The sequence below is a fragment of the Corvus brachyrhynchos genome, unplaced genomic scaffold, assembly GCF_000691975.1.
Source record: "Corvus brachyrhynchos isolate BGI_N302 unplaced genomic scaffold, ASM69197v1 scaffold3, whole genome shotgun sequence".
NCBI classification, from domain to species: Eukaryota; Metazoa; Chordata; class Aves; order Passeriformes; family Corvidae; genus Corvus; species Corvus brachyrhynchos.
The window spans coordinates 12,800,040-12,822,614 of record NW_008237619.1 but is presented as its reverse complement, the minus strand read 5'-3'; the positions used below and the strand labels follow the sequence as shown (position 1 = coordinate 12,822,614).

The following is a 22,575-nucleotide window of genomic DNA, read 5'->3' as shown; positions in this document are numbered from 1 at the left end:
GGAGGCTGCCCCCGCTGAACCTGGGGGCCTCCGCCTTCCCGCACCACAGGGCTACCTTGAGACTCTCCGAAAAATTTATCCTGCTCCTTATTCTTAGTGCCTTCATCACCCTGTGCTTCGGGGCGTTCTTCTTCCTCCCCGACTCCTCGAAGCACAAGCGCTTTGACCTGGGCTTGGAGGATGTGCTCATTCCCCACGTGGACACCAGCAAAGGGGGCAAGAACCTCGGCGGCTTCCTTATCCACGGGCAAGGGCACGACGAGCACCGGCACAGGTGGGTGCCTCGCTCGCCGGGAAGGGAGCGGGACTGGGTGACAGGGAGATCCCTTAAAATAGGTCCTTTCCCGTACTGCTGTCCCTCCTCTCAGCGACATCCTCGTGTCTTCCCAACGTGTATCAACTTCTGAGCGCTAGCCTTGCGTCCTCCAGCTGCCATATGTAGCTGTGGCTCCATGTGTCCTTTCCCAGTGCGAATTTAGCCTTCTGGCGAGCGAGAGCTTGGAGGGCAAATATGAGGTGTCCTCCGGTGACTGATTTATTTTCTCACCCTAGCCAATTCCATGCATCAGCCATGGAAAGAAGGGGGTTAAGTTATGGCATTTGTGGAGACAGTATAAGTGACTGAAAAACTGCTGCATCTCTTTCATAGCTATTATGTACTTACTCAAAACAGCTGCTTGTTGCTGAATAGTGCACAAGAACTTTGATCTGCAAGAGACTTAATGCTGTGATCCAGAGGCTGTCAGCCTGTGATGTGCAGGACACAGAACTAGTGCAGGTGGCACAATTGCCTTTTTCTGGCCCTTAAAATCACTTGCTCTAGTGTTAATCCAGACGATTGAAGGTGCCGGTGGCTGAGTTTCCTTAATTGTATTTGCCAGCGTAAAGAAATTACAGATAAAATAAGAGTATCAGGGGTGGATATGCTGTATCAACAGCTTTTTGGGGCCACCTAAAGCTTTGTGTGGTGCAAGCCTCTAAATGTTCGGGACTGGATCATGTGAAGTTAAGCATTCAAAACGAAGGTAAAAAACCTTAAATGATGACTATACAATATATTTGCTTCTAACATACTTCAGTTGCCTAAATTCTACCCTGCTGCCTGGATTTTAGTGAGGCTGACAGATCTCTTGTCACTGTCAAATATATGTTAAAATATGATGATGGGTGATAAAATGCCTGCTTTTCCATACTCAAATTAGTAATACAGGGAATTTTAAAGGAAGGTTACTTATGCTGATAGTGTTCCTTTAAAAACAGCTTAAAATATATCTCATTGGCATAAGAATAATTTAAAGGTTATTTGTATGAGATTAAAAGGAGAGGGTTTAATTTACTTCTCTTTATTAATCTGTTATGAGTTATAAAGAATACGTGAATACTATGGTATTTTTCCTTAAGGCATCTTTGCTGTTGGATGTCTTGGGGCACTTAACATGAGCCCTTTCTCCCTATCTGAAAGGGCACGGGTACTTAATATTTAACAAGGACTTATTTTGTCTATGATGTTAATTGCTGGTGTGGTTAAACGCTGCAGTAAACATAGGTTTAGACAGTCTCTAATACGCCTTTGAAGTTCTTGTCTTTCACTGTGTGAGTTTAATTTTTTGTATGTGTGATCTTATTTCTTAGCTTCCCCAGTCCCTGTGGCACATGCAGTCAAAATCAGTTTCTAAAATATAGGACAGATGAAACAAAAAGGAGAGTTCAGAAATGTTCAAAACTCCAGCTGTGGCTGTTGTACCTTGTGTTGCCCAGTAGATGGGCTGTAGAAAAAAGGAGTCTGTTGATAGTGATAGTTCATATGAATCCTTTCCAGGCTTCCTCTTTTAGTTACTGAGGCCACAGCTTTAGGAATGAGGTACATACTTTTTTGTCTGTCATGTGTAGATAAGCAGTAGCTTACAACTGTCAGAGCTAAATGCATTTTGGTTGTTTGGGATCTGTTCTTAAAAAAAGTGGTTATCCTGACGTCAGTTAACTGTCCTATGGTTCCTGTACTGCTATGAACGTGTGTTCCTCTCACCTCCCCTCCATCCAAAATTTCCCTGTCACGTTCATTTTTTTAGTTGTTATTTGAGCAAGAATAGTTATTATTCCTGTTGTTTTAGCTTTGCAAACCAGGCGTATCTTAACTACTTAAAAAGCCTGCCTGCTTAACCTGCTTGTAAGACCCTTGTGTGAATGTCAGAATATGCATTGTGAAGCAAGGTTATGTGCTTTTGTGCTTTAATTTTGAAGCAACTGCTTTGGCTGGTTACCACATAGTTTTATCAACGGGCTATTTGCCATCAGCTTGGAGCTGATGTGGTTGTTTACCATAATGGAAAACTGCCATTTTTGTTGCCAAGTTCTTGCTCCTGGATTGCCTGGACGTTGACAGATGATATTTTGAGTAAGTGTAGGACCTTCAGTGGTGAGCTCTAGATTACTTGTTGTCACACTTTGGGGTGGAAAAATTTGTTCTGCTTACTATCAAGGGGCAAAGTCAAGCATCAGGTACTTTATGACTGTTGGTTTGTTGGGCGAGGCAGAGGAGTTATGGTACCAAAGGTCAAGAGAAATTAACGTAATCCTAATATGAAGGAGGATGCAGTCTAAAATGTGAAGTGTGAGGATGGATTGGCAAACTGTATTTCCAGAAACTGAGGGGCTTCAGAACTAATTGGCTCAAAGGTCATGCATATGAAGTATACACTTGATTGTGAAATGATGGGTGTTTTGATTTAGTCACTAAAAAAAGAAAGTGTTTCTTCTGTGGATGGTGGTATTGATGCCTATCAAATGATAAAACACACATCACATTATACTGCTCCCTTAGTATATAATATTTTAATGCTCATTTTGCCCCGCTCAAATTTTTAGTTTTGTAGGCTGCTGGAAAATATTTTTATTTCTGTCTTCTAGAAAAATGCAGCAGTGATGTAGGTAGAAAATCATTTCACGATCATGCTTTAGTGTTGGGTGTGCAAACAATGGTTCCCACTGGACTTCTCTGTATTCCTTGCATTGCTTTCCCACCTCTTCCCCTGGGCACCCTTGACATTCTTGAGTGCTTTTATTTTTATTGTTACAGTGGTTACCCCTTGCTGACATTAACTTTACATCTTCCATTAAATTGTTTTCTTTGCTGCTCCTGTCCCTCTTTTGTTTTCCCCTTCCAAGCAGAAAAAAAGGGTGGGGGGGAAGCCCTACTCCCTTCTTGATGTTCTTAAATATTTATTCAAGAGTTACAGTGTTCTTGCCTATCTCTAGAGAAAAATACATTTTTTCTAAGAAGATGGTTAAAATCTGGGGTAAAACTGCAGTTTATGTTTGGGAAATGGACGGGCTGTATTACAAGGTAATACTCACTTCCAGCTGTTCATTTGATCTGTAAGCTCTTCCTGCAGGGTAGTGTGTGAGGAATGAGTGAATAATGTTGGGAAGGTGTACCACTAATTTTTGCCTTTGAGAGGAGGGAGAGTGGAAAAGATTAGTCCAGGACTTAGGAAGATATGTGCATACATACACTTTTAAAAAATCAATTTAATTTCCTGAAGATGAATTTCTTTCCATTTCAAATAGGCTATTGCAGAGATTCTGGAATGAGAGCTGCATGGTTTTGAAGACACATCTTGCCAAACGAACTTGTGTAGCATCCAAAATTTGTTACATGATTTTAGATAACTGTAATTTTTCCCAAACTTCTGCATCTCTTGCCACACAAAGATACTTAAGGTGTTTCTTACTAACCAGTTACTTTTCAAGTGTATGGTATTTCATTCTTCAGTACCAGATCTAAAAGATAGCTCTGGAAGTAAACCAAAACATTCTTACAGCTTCTTTGCATCTAATGTAAATGAGTGAGAATGCAAATGCCCTGTAATCTCCTTGATTTCTCAGATTTTTTAAAAATAAGATTAGCTGCAATATGAAAATCGAGAAGACTTGTTTCTTTAATGATGTGTCAAAGCAGCTGCTCTTTGTATTACTTGACAAAAGCTAAGGCCATTTCTGTGGCGAAAGTACATTAATCCTAGAGGCAATGAATAATGTAATTTTATGAGCTCAGAGCTACTTTGTAACTGCTGTTGGGCCAACAGTTCAGTCCTTCAGAACTTGTGAAGATGTCTCTTCAGCTGCTGAATTCCTATGTGTGCCTTCAAGTCAAAATTTGTGGTTTAAAAAAGCAAACCCACCAACCCTCAAGTCATCAGGTTGACAGCAGCTGCTGCTAATACAAGTGACCACCTCAATGGCCTTGGCCTCTGTGGGGCAGTGGGTATAGATCAGTTTAAATCATGCTTTTGACTTTTTGTTTCTGGGAAGCTGGGGAATATTGACTGCTGTATTATGCAAAGATGGAAGCTCTGCAGTCTGATATGACGAGCTGTGGGTCAGCAGCTGTATGGCAATAGTCTGAAAGTGCTCTTCTGTTGCTCAGTATGTGGTTGTAGCAGCTGCTGCCTCTACTCTTAGGGAGTGAAAGTAACAAAAATTATTCTGAGATGCTTTTGGCCTTAATTTCTTCTTCTAATTTCTACTTTAAAAAAAAAATGAAAAGCTTAATATGCTTCTTTTGAATCCCTTTATCTTCTCTCATCTATATGACTTAATTAGCCATAGTAAAAGTGGGCAGAGGAGATAATTTAGCTTCTATTACTCAGTGGGGTCAATGTCTTCTGTCATCCTCTGCCATGCCATCAAGTATAAAAGTGCATAAGACTCTTTGCTCTTCCTTTCCAACTTTACTTGAGACACACTTCATTAATGTAATTAAGAGTATTTGCTATTGTGATTCAGGCAACCTGTTTTTTCCCCTTAAAAATCAGGAGCCACTCTAGTGTCTGCGCCCCAACTCCTACTCCATTCAGTTTTTCAGTGCATGAGATCGAGCCTGTCTTCAGAGCAGACTCCCCACAGTCTCTCTGGAATGTGGGCGCTGATGTTAAGCTGAGATGCTCGATCTAGAAGCAAGAATTTTCTGGGTGCAACATGCAGGAAATGCAGGTCCTCATGGTGATGCCTCTGGAGCCGAAGAGGGCAGGATAGTGCATTCCAAGTCAGAGTTCAGAAACATCTTGTATGTTCAGTGCAAAGTTGAGGTAAATGCCTGGTGTCAGTCTTCAGCTGCTGAAGCTTTTGCAAGAGCACTGACCCTCTTTAAATAAAGACTTTTCTCAGCTGGAGTTTTTAGTAGCCACATGTTATTCTTTTCTCTGGAGCCCCTGTTGAGAAGAGACTTGAGAGATGATGCTAGTACTTGAAGAATTATGGGAGTTTGATGTCCCACATTATAACCTTAAACTTAATTGTGATTTTTCCTGAAGTTGCTCTGGACAGTGGGAGAGGTGCCCTCTTGGATTATTTCTAAGGTTCTGCTGAAATTAGCACTTTATGTTGTAGGCTGAGAAGTGCTTTCAATTTTGAAATACAAAATGCAAATTTTAGACCATCTGTTTAGATGTCCTCCCTCCTCCCCCCCCCCCATCTGCTGAACAGCCTACATCATATGTAGAGTGCTGCTTTCTTCATGTTCTCTTGCTGTACTCCAGTTCGTCAAAGTATTTCCTGTATTATGAAAGAGAGGAGTTGAGTGCTGGTGTTTTCCAGTTCTTACCCTTTCCAGTTAAAAAAAAAAAAAAGCTTTAACTTGTTGGTTTTCTGCATGATCTACACTTCGTCTACATGCTGGAAAACAATCAGGCGTGGGAAAACTGCAGAAAGCCTGGCTGGATTTAGGCCAGCTAGTGGGTGGGAGGCAGTAGCAATTTGGTTCATTTGGAGTTTTGTAGATTAAAATCTCGAAAGAACTTTAGCATAAATGTGGGTTGCTTGATGATGGTAGCAGTGTAGGCAATAGTAAGCAGTATGGCTAGTTGTGGGCATACTGCACTACAAGAGTTCCCCCATCTTCTGATCCTTTCAGTTTCATGTAGTAAATACAAACATCTCAATCCTACTCAGTTTGTTCTGAGTTATGGGTTTTTTCTTCCTTACAACAAATATTAGCAAACTTGTAATTGGTTTTACATACATGTGTGGTATGTGTACATGTTTTCATAACGATTGAACTGAGACTGAATATGGGCAAAGAGGAGGAATTTTGTAATGCCTTTCTTCTTATGTCCATCCCTAAGAAGCCCGTAAAATTCAAAACGTGGTCAGTGACTTTATTCCACCATCCTTCACTTTTAATTTTTGCAGTTCTCGATATTGAGAAAAGTCTGGTCTCGTGGGTGGGCAGCTGTTTCTCACAGTAGTTATTCAGGCTAACAGAGTAGGAACTTGGAGACGTGTGTTTGGGTATAGCTTGTGGGATTTGTTCTTTTCCCTTCATTTTCAGATGCAGGCTCGAGTGAGTGCTATGATCTGTCTTAATTCAGTAACTAGATTATCACTTTTTTACTGAAATTTAGAGTTCTCGTGCAAGTAAACTGTGGTGAGAGGGGTGGCCAACAGGCCAGTAAGGGGCAAGAAAGGGAAAAAACAAATGCTTTTTCCTGCTGCCTCAAACCTTGAAATAAAAAGTCTGAAGGCTCCAAATGTCCTGTATGACTGTAACTGGTTTATTTAGAGTGAATACATGGAGCGGAAGATTGGGAAAGGTTTTTGTGACTAAGTTCTTGTCATATGTTTGCTCATAAAATTTGTAGGCTTTTGATTCCTTGTGTCTTTATGTTGTCTGATGTAGTGCCCTGTATAGAGCAAATTATGTAACTTCATCCATTCACTCAAGGATGTGGAAATTCTGTATTATTTTTGAGATCTACAGATACTAAATGATAAATAGTAAGGGAGATAGCTGTCCCTGGTAACTTCCATTCCTGCCATTTTTGTTTTTTTGAGTACCTAACCAGATACACTGGAGTTTCTAAAACAAACAAACAAAAAAGTTGAGAAGATAGGTTAATAAGTAAGCAGTAATATTCTTTTGTTACCTAGAGACTGCTTTTTAAAGGTCTTTTTGGCCTTGTCACCGAAGCAAGCAAAGTTTATCTGAACATGCTATGGACACATTGTAGCTCTCACTGATCCTTCGCTGTTCTCTACTCCCTCTTTTTCCCTGATCGATCAGTAGCAAAGGGTGACCTGTTAAAATAAGTACATTTCTGTATCTTGTGTGTATCCTGGTGCTGAGGGAAAGACCTTAATTGGAAACAGTGCTGAAGGAAGGATCACAGACCCCAAGAGTAGTTTGTGATACTTGTTCTGCTGCTAGTCAGTCTGCACAAGTGTAATTTTGAACCAGCCACAACACGTGTCCTCTGTTCTCCACTGATAGAGAAGGGTGGTTGGAAATGAATGCTGTGGCAGGGAGGACCTGGCTTTTGTGGGATAGCAGTAGCAATGGGGTGTGTTTACTGAGGTGGTAGACAACATTGGGACAGAAAGCTAAAGGCCATTGATGTTTGAAATACAGGGGTGTGTTAATTCTGCTTCTCAGAGGATTTATTTGCCCAAACATTGAATCATATTTGTCATTCTGTCTTGCTGCCTTTGTTCTTTTAAATATTCTTATCATGCACACCTATGAACTGGATTACCTTGTATGTTGTATTCAGCATCAGTTTAGTTAATGTTTTACGTGCTCTGTTACTTGTTAGTTACCTCTTAACCCACCAGAGGATTTTGTGCTTCCCCAGCTCCTTGCAGTAGCACTGCCATTGCAGCTTACAGTAGACAGCTAGCTATTTTCTGTGATTCTATTTGAGAGAGCAAGTTTGAGGTTTTCACTTGGCTTAACATTATGTAATCTGATCAGTATGGCATGAGCAAAATTACAGTTTTAAGGGAGTGCATGTGACGAAAGTATTTTCTTGCTATATAAAGCTTTAAGAGCTCCTCAATGAGATTACTTTGTGTCTGTTAACACCAGCATGCAGAAATGTCAATTTTCACAGAATCCTAGAATGGTTTGGGTTGGAAGGTACCTGAAAGAACATCAATTACTAACCCACCTGCCAAAAGCAGGGACACCTTCCACTAAACCAGGTTGCTCAAAGCCCCACACAGCCTGGCCCTGAACACTTCCAGGGATGGGACATCCAAAGTTTCCCTGGACAACTTGTTCCAGTGCCTCATTACCCTCACGGTAAAAAATTTCTTCCTAACATCTAATCTAAACCTTTTTCAGTTTAAGGTCATTTTCCCTTATTCTAATCACTACATGCCCTTGTAAAAAGTCCCTCCAGCTTTTTTCGTAGGACGTTTTTTGGTACTGGAAGGCTCCTAGAAGGTCTCCATGGAGTTCTCTCCAGGCTGAGTCAACCCCAGCTTTCTCAGCCTGTCTTCATAAAGAGGTGCTCCAGCTTTTTCTGTATGCTAGTAGCCAGCTGGAAGTCTTTTGCCAGATGACATTCATCTCATCTGAGTTTTAGCACTGTTTGCAGGCCAGCCAGGCATCTGAAGCTTGCACAGAGAAGCTGCATAAGTGGTTTCTCATTAATTTGTTATCATATCTCTCTGTGACCTGCTGACATGTTTTAAGGCTGAAGTGTATCATCAGGCCACTTACGAGCAGGTGACCATCAGTGGTAAATCAAACTAATCCAATTTACTTTTTATTGGATCAACCTGAATGTACTTACAAAGGGTGAGAAAACCATCATCTGTGGGAGTGGTATATTCCTTAAACCCTGCAGTGGGAATGGGAAAATCACATCTCCTTGCTTTGACTATCCTGCTGGATAAACAAACTTGTGGTGAATATACTGGATTCTATTCCTGGTTTAGGTTTGTTGGCTGGTAAGAATAGCTTACAGCCATGTGCTGTTTCCTCAGCAGATTTTTTTGGGTATGTTGCTATCTTTATAAATGTATTGCATTTTGAGTGCTGTTTGCTGTTTTCCCAGTGCAAGTTAGAGGATCTGCTTTTGCTCCAGAATACTTGCATCCTTTCTGCAGTATATTTAGAAAATCATAATCTAGAGCTGACTTTCTGGACCACAAACTTCCTGTTTGTTTTCACCACTTTTATGAAATAAAATTTGCTGTATGCTTTAAACACAAAACTTGAAAAAAGACCTGCCACACTTTTGGCTTGTTTGAGATGGCAGTAGTGGGAAAGATGCTGAGAGAAGAGGGAAGTTATTTTCCTGGTTAAGATAAAATATTTTTCCCCCCTCCTTTTTTCTTTCTCACAGAAAGAAAGTATTTTGTCTTGAAAAAAGGATAGCGTGAACTAGTTTGAATCAGAACCATGTTTCTAATGACCTTTTAAATCTCTTAATCAGTTTTATCTTGGAAACACTGATGACTATTTAATTCTAAACTTAATAATTGCAGATGATGCAAGCATGTGTCTGTTTTTTCAGTACTGTAATCACACATCCTTAGTTTCCTAAAGGCATCTGTTCTGTTGTCGCTGGCTTCTATTTGAGTGGAAAGTGTTCTCCAAGTTATTAAGTGACACATGTAGTGAATTCTGAATTGCAATGCACGGAGTTCTGGGGAAGAAAATATTGCAGAGGTGTAAGAGGCTCTTTGCATCATCGAGTTACAAGGGGTATCTTGGAATTTCATATTTCTAATTTGTGAATAATTCCACCTTCTACAGACAGTGGGATCCATGACAAAATGTTAATGTGTCTGTGATACAGCCATTTTCTAATAAATAGAAAAAAACATAACAAATGTGCAATAATGCAAGCAATTAAACAAATTTTAACTTCAGTTTTGTCACTGTCTTGCACAAAATTATTTAAACTGGTTGTTACTCTGAGCTGTTCTGATTTAGATACTTAAAAACAGTCAAGCTGGATCTGCTAGTTGTTATACTTGTTAAATTGGTCCAGATCCATGCAGTGAAAAGTGCAAAGAGTTTCACTGTTACACCCATTTTTATGTGAAATGAGTTACTTTTTCACATTGTAGATGCTCGAAGGGAACTTAAATGCTCTTCAGTAGCTGTCACGCTGATAACTAAGAATTTTTGTAGTTTTACATTGTGTCTGGGAGCTTTGTCCTTCTGAGGGTCTGATACCTATGGAAGGATACCAAGGTATCTGTGTATGTGATATCTATAAACTGCCCCGTGAGGTTGATAATCAGTTGTCACTGCCATCATTTAAGTACTTGAATGTGGAACTTCAAAGCCAATGGCTAAGGAGATGACTGATATTTTACTGGCAGTTTTTATGAATAACTTCCGTATAAACTTGGTTCATCATTTTCTTGAAGTGATATTGGTGAACATGGTGATTGGAAAGAATGCAAAGTTGTATTGTTAACCAAAGGAAGCTCTTTTGTGAAAACAAGACCAAAATCCATTCAAATCCCTACTCAAAACCAAACAAGAAACCCTGCCATCACTCCATCATTCTTGGTATTCCTTAATGTGAAAAAGATGCCGAGTTCTTTTCCACCAGTGTTTTTTTGTTGTTCTTTCTGACTGGCTTTTACTTTGCCCCATGTTGGCATTGCAGTACTTGGCAGCTGCTTGCTGGCCAGAGTAGGCAATGGGAGCAGTTTATTGACTCACAAAACCAAATGCCTAATGGTGACTTAGTTCTTGTGTGTGTGGTGAAACAATGGAATTTTTGTGATTGTGTTATAAGCACTGCATGTGGGCCCCAGGTCCTTGGTTTGGTCTGGGTTTTATACATCTGTAGCCTTTTGATATGTTTGTTTTGATTTCCATAAATCACTTGAGCACTAATTTTATTCAGATGAATTTGCTATTGCAGTTAAGCATTGTCGTTTGCTTGACACCCCGTCTCCCCTCTTTAGATGTAATTTTCTCAGAATAGCATCTGGCCATCACACTACAGTGGGACTAGATCATCTCATCTACTGCTGTTAGAAAGAAAAATGAGGCTTGACATATTCGTGTCAATTTGGCACGATGCCTGAACCATTATGCTCAATGAAATATGTGACATTTCAAGTGGTAATGTAACCTGCAGGAACACACTTGCAGGAGAAACTTGAGGCAGTGCAAAGAAAATGCCACCCTTACTTGGGCTGGGAGGTTCACGTACTGACACAAGCCACCTGATCAATACCCATCACAAGATTGTGGTTTAGTCCATTAAGATACTTAATTTTGGTAAAAATTTTTCAATCTCTAGAATTTGGTGGTGGTGGTGATCCTGGGAAATTTAATGTGCCTTTTGAGTTTAAAAGAAAAAAAAAAATCCAAGGAAACATCTATGGAGCTTCCTTTCATACAGTAGCAAGTAACCAACTAGCAACTAACCCAAACTCCGAAGTAGTGTGTGTAACTTTAGAGTCAGTTGTAATTACTTCTAGCAAATTTGTTTTGAACCTTCATGGATTCATAGTGTAGAATTTTTAGAAAAAAAGCAAGCTGTGTAATACTGTCTAGTGTTTTACTAAATAGAAAATACATGGAAGCATAAAAAATTTTAGGTATTCCTTAAATATGGTACTTAGCAAATTCATTTTTCTATATCTGAATTCTTTTAAGAAGAAAAAATTCTGGAGCCTGTACAGACTGTAAGTAGAGTTCTTCCAAGCTGTCTTGAAAAATTGCCTTAAATTCCATCAGCCATAACCTTGCTCTTTCCAGCTTTAAAGTGTATTTAGTAATGCTTAAAATAGAATGCCTTTTGAGATTTAGAAACTCTTGTATTTACATCAAACTGTTCAAACGCATTTGTGGCAGATGGTTTTTGGTTTTGTATTTAATTTTCAGTTTCTACTCTACCTTTCCTTTTTATAGAATTGTTCACTTATTTTTAGCAATTTGACCCTACTGTTTTCAGTTCAGTGCTCAACAGTTGAAATACAACAGGGCAGTGAAAGTGGCAAGGGCCATCCAATGGCTCTCTAGTCCAGGACTTCTAAAACAGCAGCATCATCTTCTATGCTCTGTAGAGATGGAAAAGCTGGGAAGGGAGGAAAGCATGGGAGGAGCTGGATTGAAGTGTAACCCAGAAATTTTTCTTATATTCCTTTATACCATGCTGTTTTTCACAGCACAGCCTTTGGCCCAGCCTTTTTCCTACAAAGGCAGGTGTGGCCCTGAAACGTGTTGTGGTGATGGATGGGCAATACTGCCTCTTATTTTAACCTGTTAATAATGACTGAACTTTAATTCTGAGAAGAAAGAATGAGTAAAAGCCTCCATAAAACTAAAGAAATCCTCAAGAAAGGAAGCCACATTAGGCTTTGACAGCCATCTTAAATACCATGTTTTGTGTTATTTATTTTTCCCCATACCTTTTTTCTGGAATACAAAGTGGTAATGACTGATGGTGACATAATATTTATAGAGGAGGGAATAAAACTTCCATTTCCTAGGCTGAGTGCTTGATTTTGCAGCATCTTTACTTTAGGGGTGGAAAGAGCTTCCAGCTAATATTGTCTTCCATAGAATATTATGTGGGTTGGGCTGCAAGGATATGACCTTTTGCCACACCATTAGTTTTGAGAAATAGAGTCTGTCTTTAAAATTGCCGTAGGTGAGTGTTCGGCGTCTTCTACCAAGCACAGAGGTTCTTCAAGCAGGAGATTCACAGCAATCATTTACTGGCTCATGCAGAGAGCCTAGCCAGTTAGGCAGTTTACTCTGGATTAATGTGCTTACCCAAGCTCAAGGACTCCCTGCTGGCCTGGAAGGTATAAGGTAGGAAAGTATCAGCCTCCTTTGATCTCAGAGTGGGTTGATTCTTGATCTTGCTGAGTCAGCTAATTCCAGTTCCACTTTTTTCTCAGCTTTTATGCCTTTTTGAGGTAGTATTTTTCTCTTGAATTAATGTCTCATCAATTACACTCTTTTTTCTTACCCTTTGTGGCTTATAGCTATGAGAGAATCCTCTTAAAAGGTACCAGTTTATTTTTAGAGGAGCTCAGCCCAAGCTCACACTGGGTTTTTGGGTTGTAAGAGAGTTGAATTCTTGGTTTGGTGATCTTGGGACTGTGTGCTTGTTTACTCGGGACCAGTATATTTGCAACTATTAGACCTGAGCTCAAAGTAAACATGACTTTGATGCCAGTGAAGTAAAGGGTTGTAGGTCTTTTTCCAGTTCGAAAATTTTCATTAGTCAAATCAACAGTGTTATCCTGCTTGAGTAATCTCTTTCTTAATTATATGCTGTTATAGTGTGGATGTATTTGTTAGTGAAATGAACACTTTTTCATGAAAGAGGTAAGAATGTTGCCATAATAATTTTAAGTAATGAAACAGATCTTAATTTAATCTTCAGGGAATCAAACATGGGACTATGACTCGCCACGAGCTGCATTTTGTTGTTGGGAATTCAGGGAGTTGTATATGGTGCATATATGGTGGAGAACGAAGAAATGAGACTCTAAATGCTGGATGCATATGTTATTTTATTCAGCAAATGAACAGAGGAAGATAATACTGTGTACTATGTACTGGTTTCTAAAGCTCTCTGAAAAACCTGAGATTCTATTGATGAAGACAATTCAAAGATCAAATTGCTGAGACGTTTTATACCCCCAGCTCTCTCATTGTTTTAGATTCGTGTTTTGGGCTACAGTATTTCTGTGTGTTTTCTGTTTTGGTCATGTCAAACATGAGTTTGTGTCCAGCTCATCTGCTGCTGCATACATCTAAAGCCTGTATATGTAGCTTGTAAAACATGTTAGTATTACAGTATTTTACTGATACTGGAAATACCACTGATAGCTTTAAATCAGCATTTCATTGCATTAGCTTAATCTGTTAATATTATGATAGGCTTGTGAAAAGCACACATGGTAGTTCTAAATGTACATACTACTGAAACATTGCTCATTTGCTGTATTTTGTTTCACTTTGTGTGTCCTGACAATAATTTGATTGCAGGTATACATGAACAAAGATTTGCTCAGCAATTCCTGAAGAATGCCAAGTCATCTTTGGCTGAATTATTTGTTATGTGTTAAGAATAGTTTACGCATCACAGTTAATTCTCTTGTACTTTTCCATTTTGCATTCTGTTTACTGCCACGATGCTGGCATCCTTACCTTGTTTATGGGTCAGTCATTCCTTAGACTGCATCCTGGATTTTGCTAACCGAGATGGCTGTCAGTGGTGTTGTTTCCTCAGCTGGGAAGACATTTCAGCTGGGAAGGTGTCTTTTGCAGAGTGAAGCTTATAATTGATATTTTGTGCAGCTTGCTCATGGAATGGAGCAAATGAGCAAACTCCTGCATAATTTGTGGCAATGATGTCTATATTCTTGGAAGATATTTGGAAGCTCTCTGGACATGATCCTGGGCAACCAGCTCTAGGTTGACCCTGTTTGAGCAGTGGGGTTGGATCAGATGACCTCCAGAGATCCCTTTCTCCCCTCAACTTTTCTGTCATTTTGTGTTGAGGACTGTATTCTCATCTGACACGCAAAAACCTGCTTTCCATATGCATAGATGTGCTGAGTAGTGTGAGCCTTGCATTGTTAGTTAGGTTTTTTTGAATGGGGAGTTCCTAATCTAGTGTTGCTTTTCCAGCCTTTTTGAAAAGGAAAAAACCAACATCCAGTTATCTGTCTCCTGAATCAAAATTGCATATTTTATTAGCAGTGGGGATTATTTTCATGCAGAAACTTATTAAAAGCACCTGGAAGGCTAAATAATTTGTCACGTAGTTTTCTCTTATCCTCTGCTTTACTGACAAGATTAAAGAACTTTGGGAGTAATGAGATAGAGTTTTGCTCTGTGGAACAGTGCAGATTAGACCTTATGTCATGATTTCCAGGTATTTTGTTGCTCTATCTTTAGTTACTGTTTTGGCTGATTTGCTAAGTAGAGAGGTATAAAGTTTTTCTTTCTTTCTAACTAGTCCCAGCAGTGCTGAATGGGAGAAGAACTTGTATTTCTGTTTTAATTAATGCAGTATTACTATTAAGTACATCCACACTGCAGTCTGTGTCATTTTATATGAAAACCTTTTGAATCACAGCATTTGTGTTATGTGTGTGTATGTATATATTTCCCCCCGAGACAAGGACAAGTGTTTCACAACAGACTGTTGCTTGCAGCTCCTGTCCTGTAAGAGTTTTTCTGATGATGTGTCATGTAATACCTTCTGGAAACTATTGATAATCTGACACTGAGTTCGAACTGAATTTTTTTTTGTTGCTGTTGTTGCCCTGTAAGTCATCCAGTTTCTGTAAAGCAGGACTACATTTTAAACTGCTGCCACGTAGAAGGAAGGGAGTGATTCTGCCAATCCTGTGCTGCAAGGATCTGTGTGCTTCAGACAAATCCAGTGCTGCCGCTGTGCCACAGTGAGGCGAATCGAGTAGCACTGATGCTGTGTGAACCAGGAGGGTTGTGCACAGTGGTGTCCTGGTGGCGAGAGGAAGAAGTCAGGAGAAATTGCTTTAGACCTGGGTTTGGACAGAACTGCACACCCCTAATACCGTTGATTCCCCTTAATGAAGAGCTTGTCTCCCTTCCCTATGGGAGATCCCAGGATATTCCCCCTCCTCTTTCTCTTCAAGCTCTGCCATACAACATTTCAGTGCATGGCTTATGGCACCGTGCATGTTGAGTACTATTCTGATTTTAAACACATTGATAGACAGGTGTCAATTTACCATACAGACATATGGTAACAATTATAGGTGCAGGAGGAAGATAAATCTGAGCAATGTTTGTGAACTTCCAATCAGATATTTAAAGCAGTGTTGCTTCTGGGGTGTGCAAGGCAGCTTTGGCTGGGTGATTAAAATAGCATTATGGAAATGTGGTAGCTTGAATTGACAGAACATCTGTGTGAGGGTAGTCACTTCCTTAGAGCTTTGTAGGACCTGCCAGAGGGTTTCCCTTGCAGAGAAGCCTGGTACCATCTGCTTACCTGAAAGTTTGCCATCTCTGAGTCTGCATTATGCACCACTTGCTACTTTTACTTTGTAACAGCCTTTCTCACTTTGTGGGGTTTTTTTTTTTTGCTGTCAGTTTACTTGGTATTTGAACAATTAAGAACTTCTAGAGTAAGACCATACTAATATCATGGTGATTGCTTTAAATTGCTAACTTTCCCCAGCTGTTTTTCTTCTGTTGGTTAGAGTTTTGGTGCTTACTGCTGGAGATCAGGCTACCAAGAAGACTTAGAGTGTAAAAGGAGGGAGCTATCTTATTTACTGGGATACCCCTTTGGAACACAGACATCAGGAAGAGGACATTGCTTCAGTTAATATAGTTCTCATTTTCCGAGTATAGGGGGTGGGAAAAGGGAAGGAAGTACCTGAGTAGGAATTGGAAACTGAAGGGGAGGGGGGAGATTGAGCCAGTGCTAGCAGAGGACCTTGATGGTGGTGAGGAGCAGCAGTTTATTTCTTTGAAAGCTGGAGATGGAAACTGCGCTTGGAGCAAAATAGAAGAGGGTAGGATAACTCTGAAATAGTGCTTTTTGGTTTCCTTCATTTTTTTCCTAAATAGAAAAAGATCACTGTTGTCTCCAGTGTAAGAAGAGTTATTGGCTGAATGAGATACCAGAGACTAGTCAGAGTGGCTGTGGCAAGAGGAGATATTTGGAGGCAGTTGATAGGAAGGCATAAATAAAATTTAGGATTGTAGGGAGTGACTCTTGCTGATGGAAGAAGTGGTATCAGTGGGATAAACTAGAGAAGAGGAAACCATAGGGCTGAGTGATGGAATAGATGATAGAACTGAGAGTGGGGAATGGCCATGGATAGTAGTGGTTAATGGCCGTGTGAATTTGTGTGCAGAAAACTTTCTACTTGTACCTTGGGCTTTAGTTTAACACTCTTGAACGTGCAGGTCTAAAGCAATTGAAGCTCCTTTCCTGTTCTACTGTGTCCCCAGATGCTTAATCTTGACTATATTCTAGCCCCAACATCAGTGTTTGGGCAGTCAGCCAGTTAGGAGACCTGATTTGGCCTGAAATGATCCATAATTTTTCAGCTGGCTCAGCTCACCACTGGCTGAATGGCTTGTTGCCCAGTCTCCTGAGTACCAGCATAAGGAGTAAGTGAGCTTGCTTTTACAGGGCCTCTAAAGCCCTGAAAAAAGAATGATTTGCACAGAGATGGTGACCAATATAAGGAATATAGGGTTATAATATCCTTCATCCGTAAACCAGTATTTCAGCTGTTACAGTTGATCATTCCAGTAATGCTTTAGTCATACACAGTCAGTCTTTAACATAGTAAATCAGCAGCATGTATGAACATACAAGCATCCTTACGTGCCAGTAGACTTGTTTCCACAGAAGTGCTGGTTTTGTAGCCATAGGTGACTGGCTGTGACAATGCCAGGGGAGCTGTGTTCCTGTGCTTTATCTGGCTGGTGATCAGCAGAGGGGATCCATGCTGATGGTGTGCAACTCTTACTTACCCAGGGATATCTTCTTACCATTCCACACAGCTGAACTTCTTGACCCCAGGCATACAGTGAAGGCGGTGTCATCACTTTTCCAGCTGAAAGTTTGGTCTGCAGATGGGTCCCCTCTGAGTTTGTTAGAGAAGAGCTTCCCAAAGCTTAATCTGCCAAGGCTTGTGCATTGCCGTGGTGCTCTAGGTGTTGTTTGGGTTGTCCAATTATCATTTATCTCACTGTGGTTTTTATCCAGTAGTCCTCAGTTTCCAGCAGATCCTTACCCTACTGCTGTTGGGACCTTTCACTTGTCAGTAGCTAGGTATTAATCAGCTTAAATATAATGTGCAACTGTAACTGGAGTCTCTTTTATATTTTTTGCTGCAAGCTGATATGTGTGAAACCCTGTCAAGGTATTTTCTCTTCCTCTGTGGTTTACCTAGATAGAGGATGCCAGCCTCCTGCTACTAGCTCAAATGGTGGATTCTCTTAATGATGAAAAGCTCCAGCATTTCCATTTTGAAACATGAGGATATTAAAATGATTGTCATAATTTTTAGTGATTGCTGCGTCTTAATTTTCTTAACAACCACACCTTTAGCCCCAAACACAATTCTATATGACAAATGTCTTTTGTCAGCCCATTTTCTCTTGTCTCAAGTTCTGTTCTTAAGGTGGCTGACTTGATATTCTAAAGGTCAGTAAGATATTGCTGCTCACAGTGTTTAAATTTTTCTGGTTGTTATTTGAAGCTAAATAAACTGTTCTTAACAAAATAAAATAAAAAATTGGGTCGATAGAGGTATTTGCTTGTTAACTGTGTTGATTGAAAAGTTTTCTTGGTCTGTGTTATGGTTTGCTTGGTCTTTTATCCAAAACAAGAGCAGACTAGGAGTTTTCTTCTTTCTACTTTTGTTCATCCTGGAATCACATATTTAGTGTGGAGCTTTCGGGACAAATTCTTTTCTAGTATGTCCCCTCTTGTTCTTTCATTTTAGAACAAGCTTATAATATCTGTGTAGAATGTCACAGAAGCATCTATCCTACCAGATGTGGAGAATGAGGCTCTCCTGTTTTATTAAGCATTTAAAGCATTTCTATTAAGCACTTCCCATTGCAAGGAATTAATGCAGCTTTCACTGTGGTATTCTTACACAGTGATTGCAGCAAGCTTTTGATACCTGCTGAAGGAAAGTTTTTAAGCTATAAACTTATGAAGGTAACGGGCAAGATCCTGTTTCTCTTTTGCTTAAAGATTCTCATATATTGCTGTTTCTGTATGTCAGACGAAATGTTAGAAAACTCTTCATAGCTTATTAGGCAAACAAATGTTGCTCTCAAGGGCATATACACATCAATAAATGTGCTAAAAATTCCTTTGCTTTAACATGTGCATATGCAGAAGGAAAAGAAATTTTTTCAACTGGCCAAAGCTCCTACTCAGAACTTCAGTTTCTGGAGGCTATTATTTGGGTCGTTTCCATTACTCCTGAAGATTTTCTGCTGTGCCTCCCGGAACTTTTTTTCCCTTCTGGTAGTACCATGTGCAGAAGAAGAGATTTGTAATTCTGGGGTCAAGGAAGATCAGAAATGAAGAGAGAGCAAGATACTGTGTATAATGCACGTGTACGATTGCAGTTCTTTTGTTGTCGCTTTGTCCTTGTGTTTGTCCCCATATCCTCCCAAAATTCCTGTACAGATCTGAGGTTTTGAACCCAGCATCCTGTCTTGGTACAACTGTCAGGCAATGTGGGTGGTACAGAGAGTGGAGTAGCAAGTCAGTACTGTAGTGCTGAAGATGTAATGCAAGCTTCTGTAGAGCATACACTGAAACAGTTGCGGGTGTTGTATAAAATGATGATTCATTTTCTTTAGGTAAAAAAATATTTTAAGAATTATATTTTTGAAAAATCAAAAACTCCTCACTCCAAAGAACATTAAAATGTTGTGTAGTATAGTAGTTGCACGTGCAGTTGTGGGTCTGCACATTCTTGAAAGGATGAAAATTAAGGTATAGGAGAAACCAGTGATATTCTTGGGTTTTAGATGTTTGAATCTATTTTGTTTAATCTGAAAGTAACTAAGTCTAACTAATTTTAGGGTTCTGTTTAATATTGGGTAGCTAAGTTAGCAACTTCTTCCCAGAAAAACTTCTATCAAAGCAGCTTTGTTTATCATTGTGAAAAGCTTGAGTTTACAAATTCAAAAAGTTTTGTATAGAATAGAGAAAAATAAGTAATGCTTGTAAAGACTGTAGCATGGTGACCTCTGTGAAAGATGAACTTTGAGTTATATGGAAAATGCAGTAATGCTTCGGACTTTGCAGCAACTTTTGTGATACGTGCCAATTCATAGAATGTACCACTCTTATTTTCCTTCATGGCCTTGTGTTGATGGGGTTAAGTCCTTGGGGTTTTTTCCTATTGGAAATTTACTTTTGAGCAGTAGTAGTAGACTAGAAATAATATTTGAGAGCTTAATGCTGTATGTGGGAGTACTCTGGTTCCTTTTAGCTCTGCTTGAGCATATGCTTCAGTATCTGATCTGTGCCATCAACATCAGCGGGACTGCCTTGTCCTATATGTAAATGTGCATATTTATAAAAATTCCTTCTTTAATAAGAAGCAGAGATGATGCATTGGTCTTGCAGGAGAACTCAGTTCGTTACTTCCTCAGTGTCACAGGATCAGTTATGTATTATTCTGGCTTTATCAAACTGTTCTTTGTATCAATAAATATTAGAATATCCAAGGTGTTGGTCCATGCTGTCTTAGACTTGACTGTGGTGAGTAGAGTGTAAATACATTGCTATATATGTGTTTAAATTTGTATAATAGCAGTGTTTCCAGTGACTTAGAGTGGTTTATAGTAGAAAATATTGTGGTTTGACATTGTTAATTGTAATGGGCTTCTGAAATTAATCCTGAACTAAAATAATCCTACTGTTTTTTGGTGGATTGAATCCCACATCAAAATAAACCTTACATTTCCAAATGGAAAATTTTTAACTTTTTATCCAATTCTCTTGTTCAGTATTGGATTTCTTTTTCTGTTTCTTATTCCTGTAGTCTCTATGTGTTTTTCACTCCCATTTCTTGTGAAGTTCTTTCATCTTTATTACTTTTAAAAGAGAAAGTCTGTCTCATTTGGGTACTAGTTGGAAAGGAAGATCTGATGCTCCAGTCAGTATGGTGCTAGGAGACAGGAAGCTATTTAATACAGTTTTACACAGGGCAAGGTAGCACCATTCTCCTAATTCAGTTTTCTTGAGGAAACAGGAACAGATCCTAAATTTCCTGAACTTTTAGTAGACTTTTAGAGTTCTTTTTTTAGGCATAATACTGATTCCTAAAAGATTTTTTTTTTCCCTCTGTATTAGCATTGTAAGTGCTTTGACAGTCAGATTTAAGACCTTGTTCTGCAGAGGTTTAATATTCTGCACAGAAGTAATTAGTTGCAGATGTTAACTTGAGTTCCTTTAATCATCAAAAAATCTGAAATAATGCCTATTTTTGATTGTGTTAGTGCCTTGAGGCACATGTAGTTGTATTCTCTTTTACACTGTATAAGCAGAAGAGATACAAATGAGATGTTTGACAGAGCTGTAGTGATTGAAAACTCTACATTGTTGAACTTTGTGAAACTCTTGCTTTTCTAATGAAATGGTTTTGTACCAGAATGACATAAAGATACTAAAAACTGAATGAGCTTGCTTATATCTAGTTGAAAATGTGTAATTTTGTTTGTTCACCACTAGTGAAAGTTGCATTCATTGCCGTTGTAGTCTTTAAAAAATATTATTTTTCTTCCTGAAGTAGTTGATCTGATTCTTCTGAAAATCTGTTTCAGCTGATACTGTAACTACAAAACAAAGATGTTTCATGTAAGCTTAAAATGTTTACACAGTATTTAGTGACCTTTCTTAGCGTTGACAAATGCCTGGTTGCTCATGTAAGTACAAGTGTAGGAGTGTTTGTAGAAAATGACTACTTTTCTTCCCTAGTAAAACTTGAGCTGACTGTACCAGCTGTGATGGTGCTTCCTGAGCTTGGCACCTTCCTTCTTTTTTGAGTTGGTGTTTGGGATTACATGGCTGCTGTAGGCAGAGGGGAGGAACAAATGCCTTTGCTAATGGTCATACCACTTGACAGACTCTCAAAATAAGTTTTACAAATTCTGTTCATGTAAATATTCATAACATAGGAAGCAAATAATTCCCAAAGGATGATCCCTTACCTGCATGTCTTTTCTTTTTTCTTCTCCCTTCGAAGGCTATACATGTTCCACATTTGATAGTGTAATCTGTACTGTTTTGTTCTTAATTGGAAGGTATGTTTTGTTCTTTTTATTATGGTTGTAAAAAAATCTTATGAGTTGTCTTTTATGTTAACATTCTTTATTAATAAATTATTAGCATATGAAGATTCATGAAAGTCCTGGCTATGTTCCAAAATACTATAAAAGATACCTAGGAATACTTAGTTTCTTTTCGTTTTGCAGAGGGTTTCTATGCATAAGGGATGTGCTTCAGCTCTGCATTCCCTTCTGCAAGTTCTGAGTGCCCATTCAATCTGTGTTTTTGAAATTCTCTCTAAATATATTTCCCTCAGGATTTTGCTTGTCCTCATTCCAGAGCTGTTTCCATGGGCCATATCTAAATTATAAGCCAAAGGACAGCAATTAGATAGAAACGGTAAAGGAGTGTAGTGGTTTGGTCCAAGGTACTCATTACTGTTTACCTTCTGTGAGATAAGAATTAGGAGAAACGCAAAGCAGGCACCAATCTTGAAAGAATATAAAGAAGTTTATTAACAGACCTAAAAGAAGGGAAAAAAAAAAGCATACCACACCTTCGGAACTCTTCTCCTTCCCCCCACCTTTCTCCCTTCTCCAAGTGACAATGTAAAAAGACAACCCTTAAGATGTTCAGTCTGTTTACCACTTCCATAATAACCTTGTTCAGTCCATTTAGGAAGAGGAGTCTCTCTTGCTCATGCTATGAAAACATTACCACAACGAGACAGCCGCCCACTTCCAAATAACTTTGTTCAGTCCATTTGGGAAGAGGAGTCTCTCTGCTCGCCTTCTCTCGTGAGTCCCTTCCCCCGACTTGCAGCTTTTCCCACAACTGCTTTCGAGGGTCCACTCTTGAAGTTTTTTGGGGTACGATTTTAAGGTTGAGCTGTTCAGGAACAAAGTTCTCTTCACCCATCTCTGGGAGCATTTAATCTCTAAGAACAGAGGCCCTTCTCCTTCCCTGGGAGCAAAGGGTCTTCCTCATCTTCATTGTTAGGACTATCTCTGGGAGCATCTCTAGGAACTGAGTTTTTCTCCTT

The 22,575-nt window shown here is 39.3% G+C and overlaps 1 protein-coding gene across 1 annotated transcript in view; it reads left to right on the top strand.

Annotated features, from left to right (window-relative positions):
• Positions 1 to 22,575, top strand: part of MAN1A2 (mannosidase alpha class 1A member 2) — a 138,714-nt gene that overhangs the window by 2,926 nt on the left and 113,213 nt on the right. Inside the window, exon 2 of the mRNA XM_017731655.1 lies at positions 5 to 274. Coding sequence (XP_017587144.1) covers positions 5 to 274 — 270 coding nt within the window. The remainder of the gene's footprint in view (positions 1 to 4; positions 275 to 22,575) is intronic.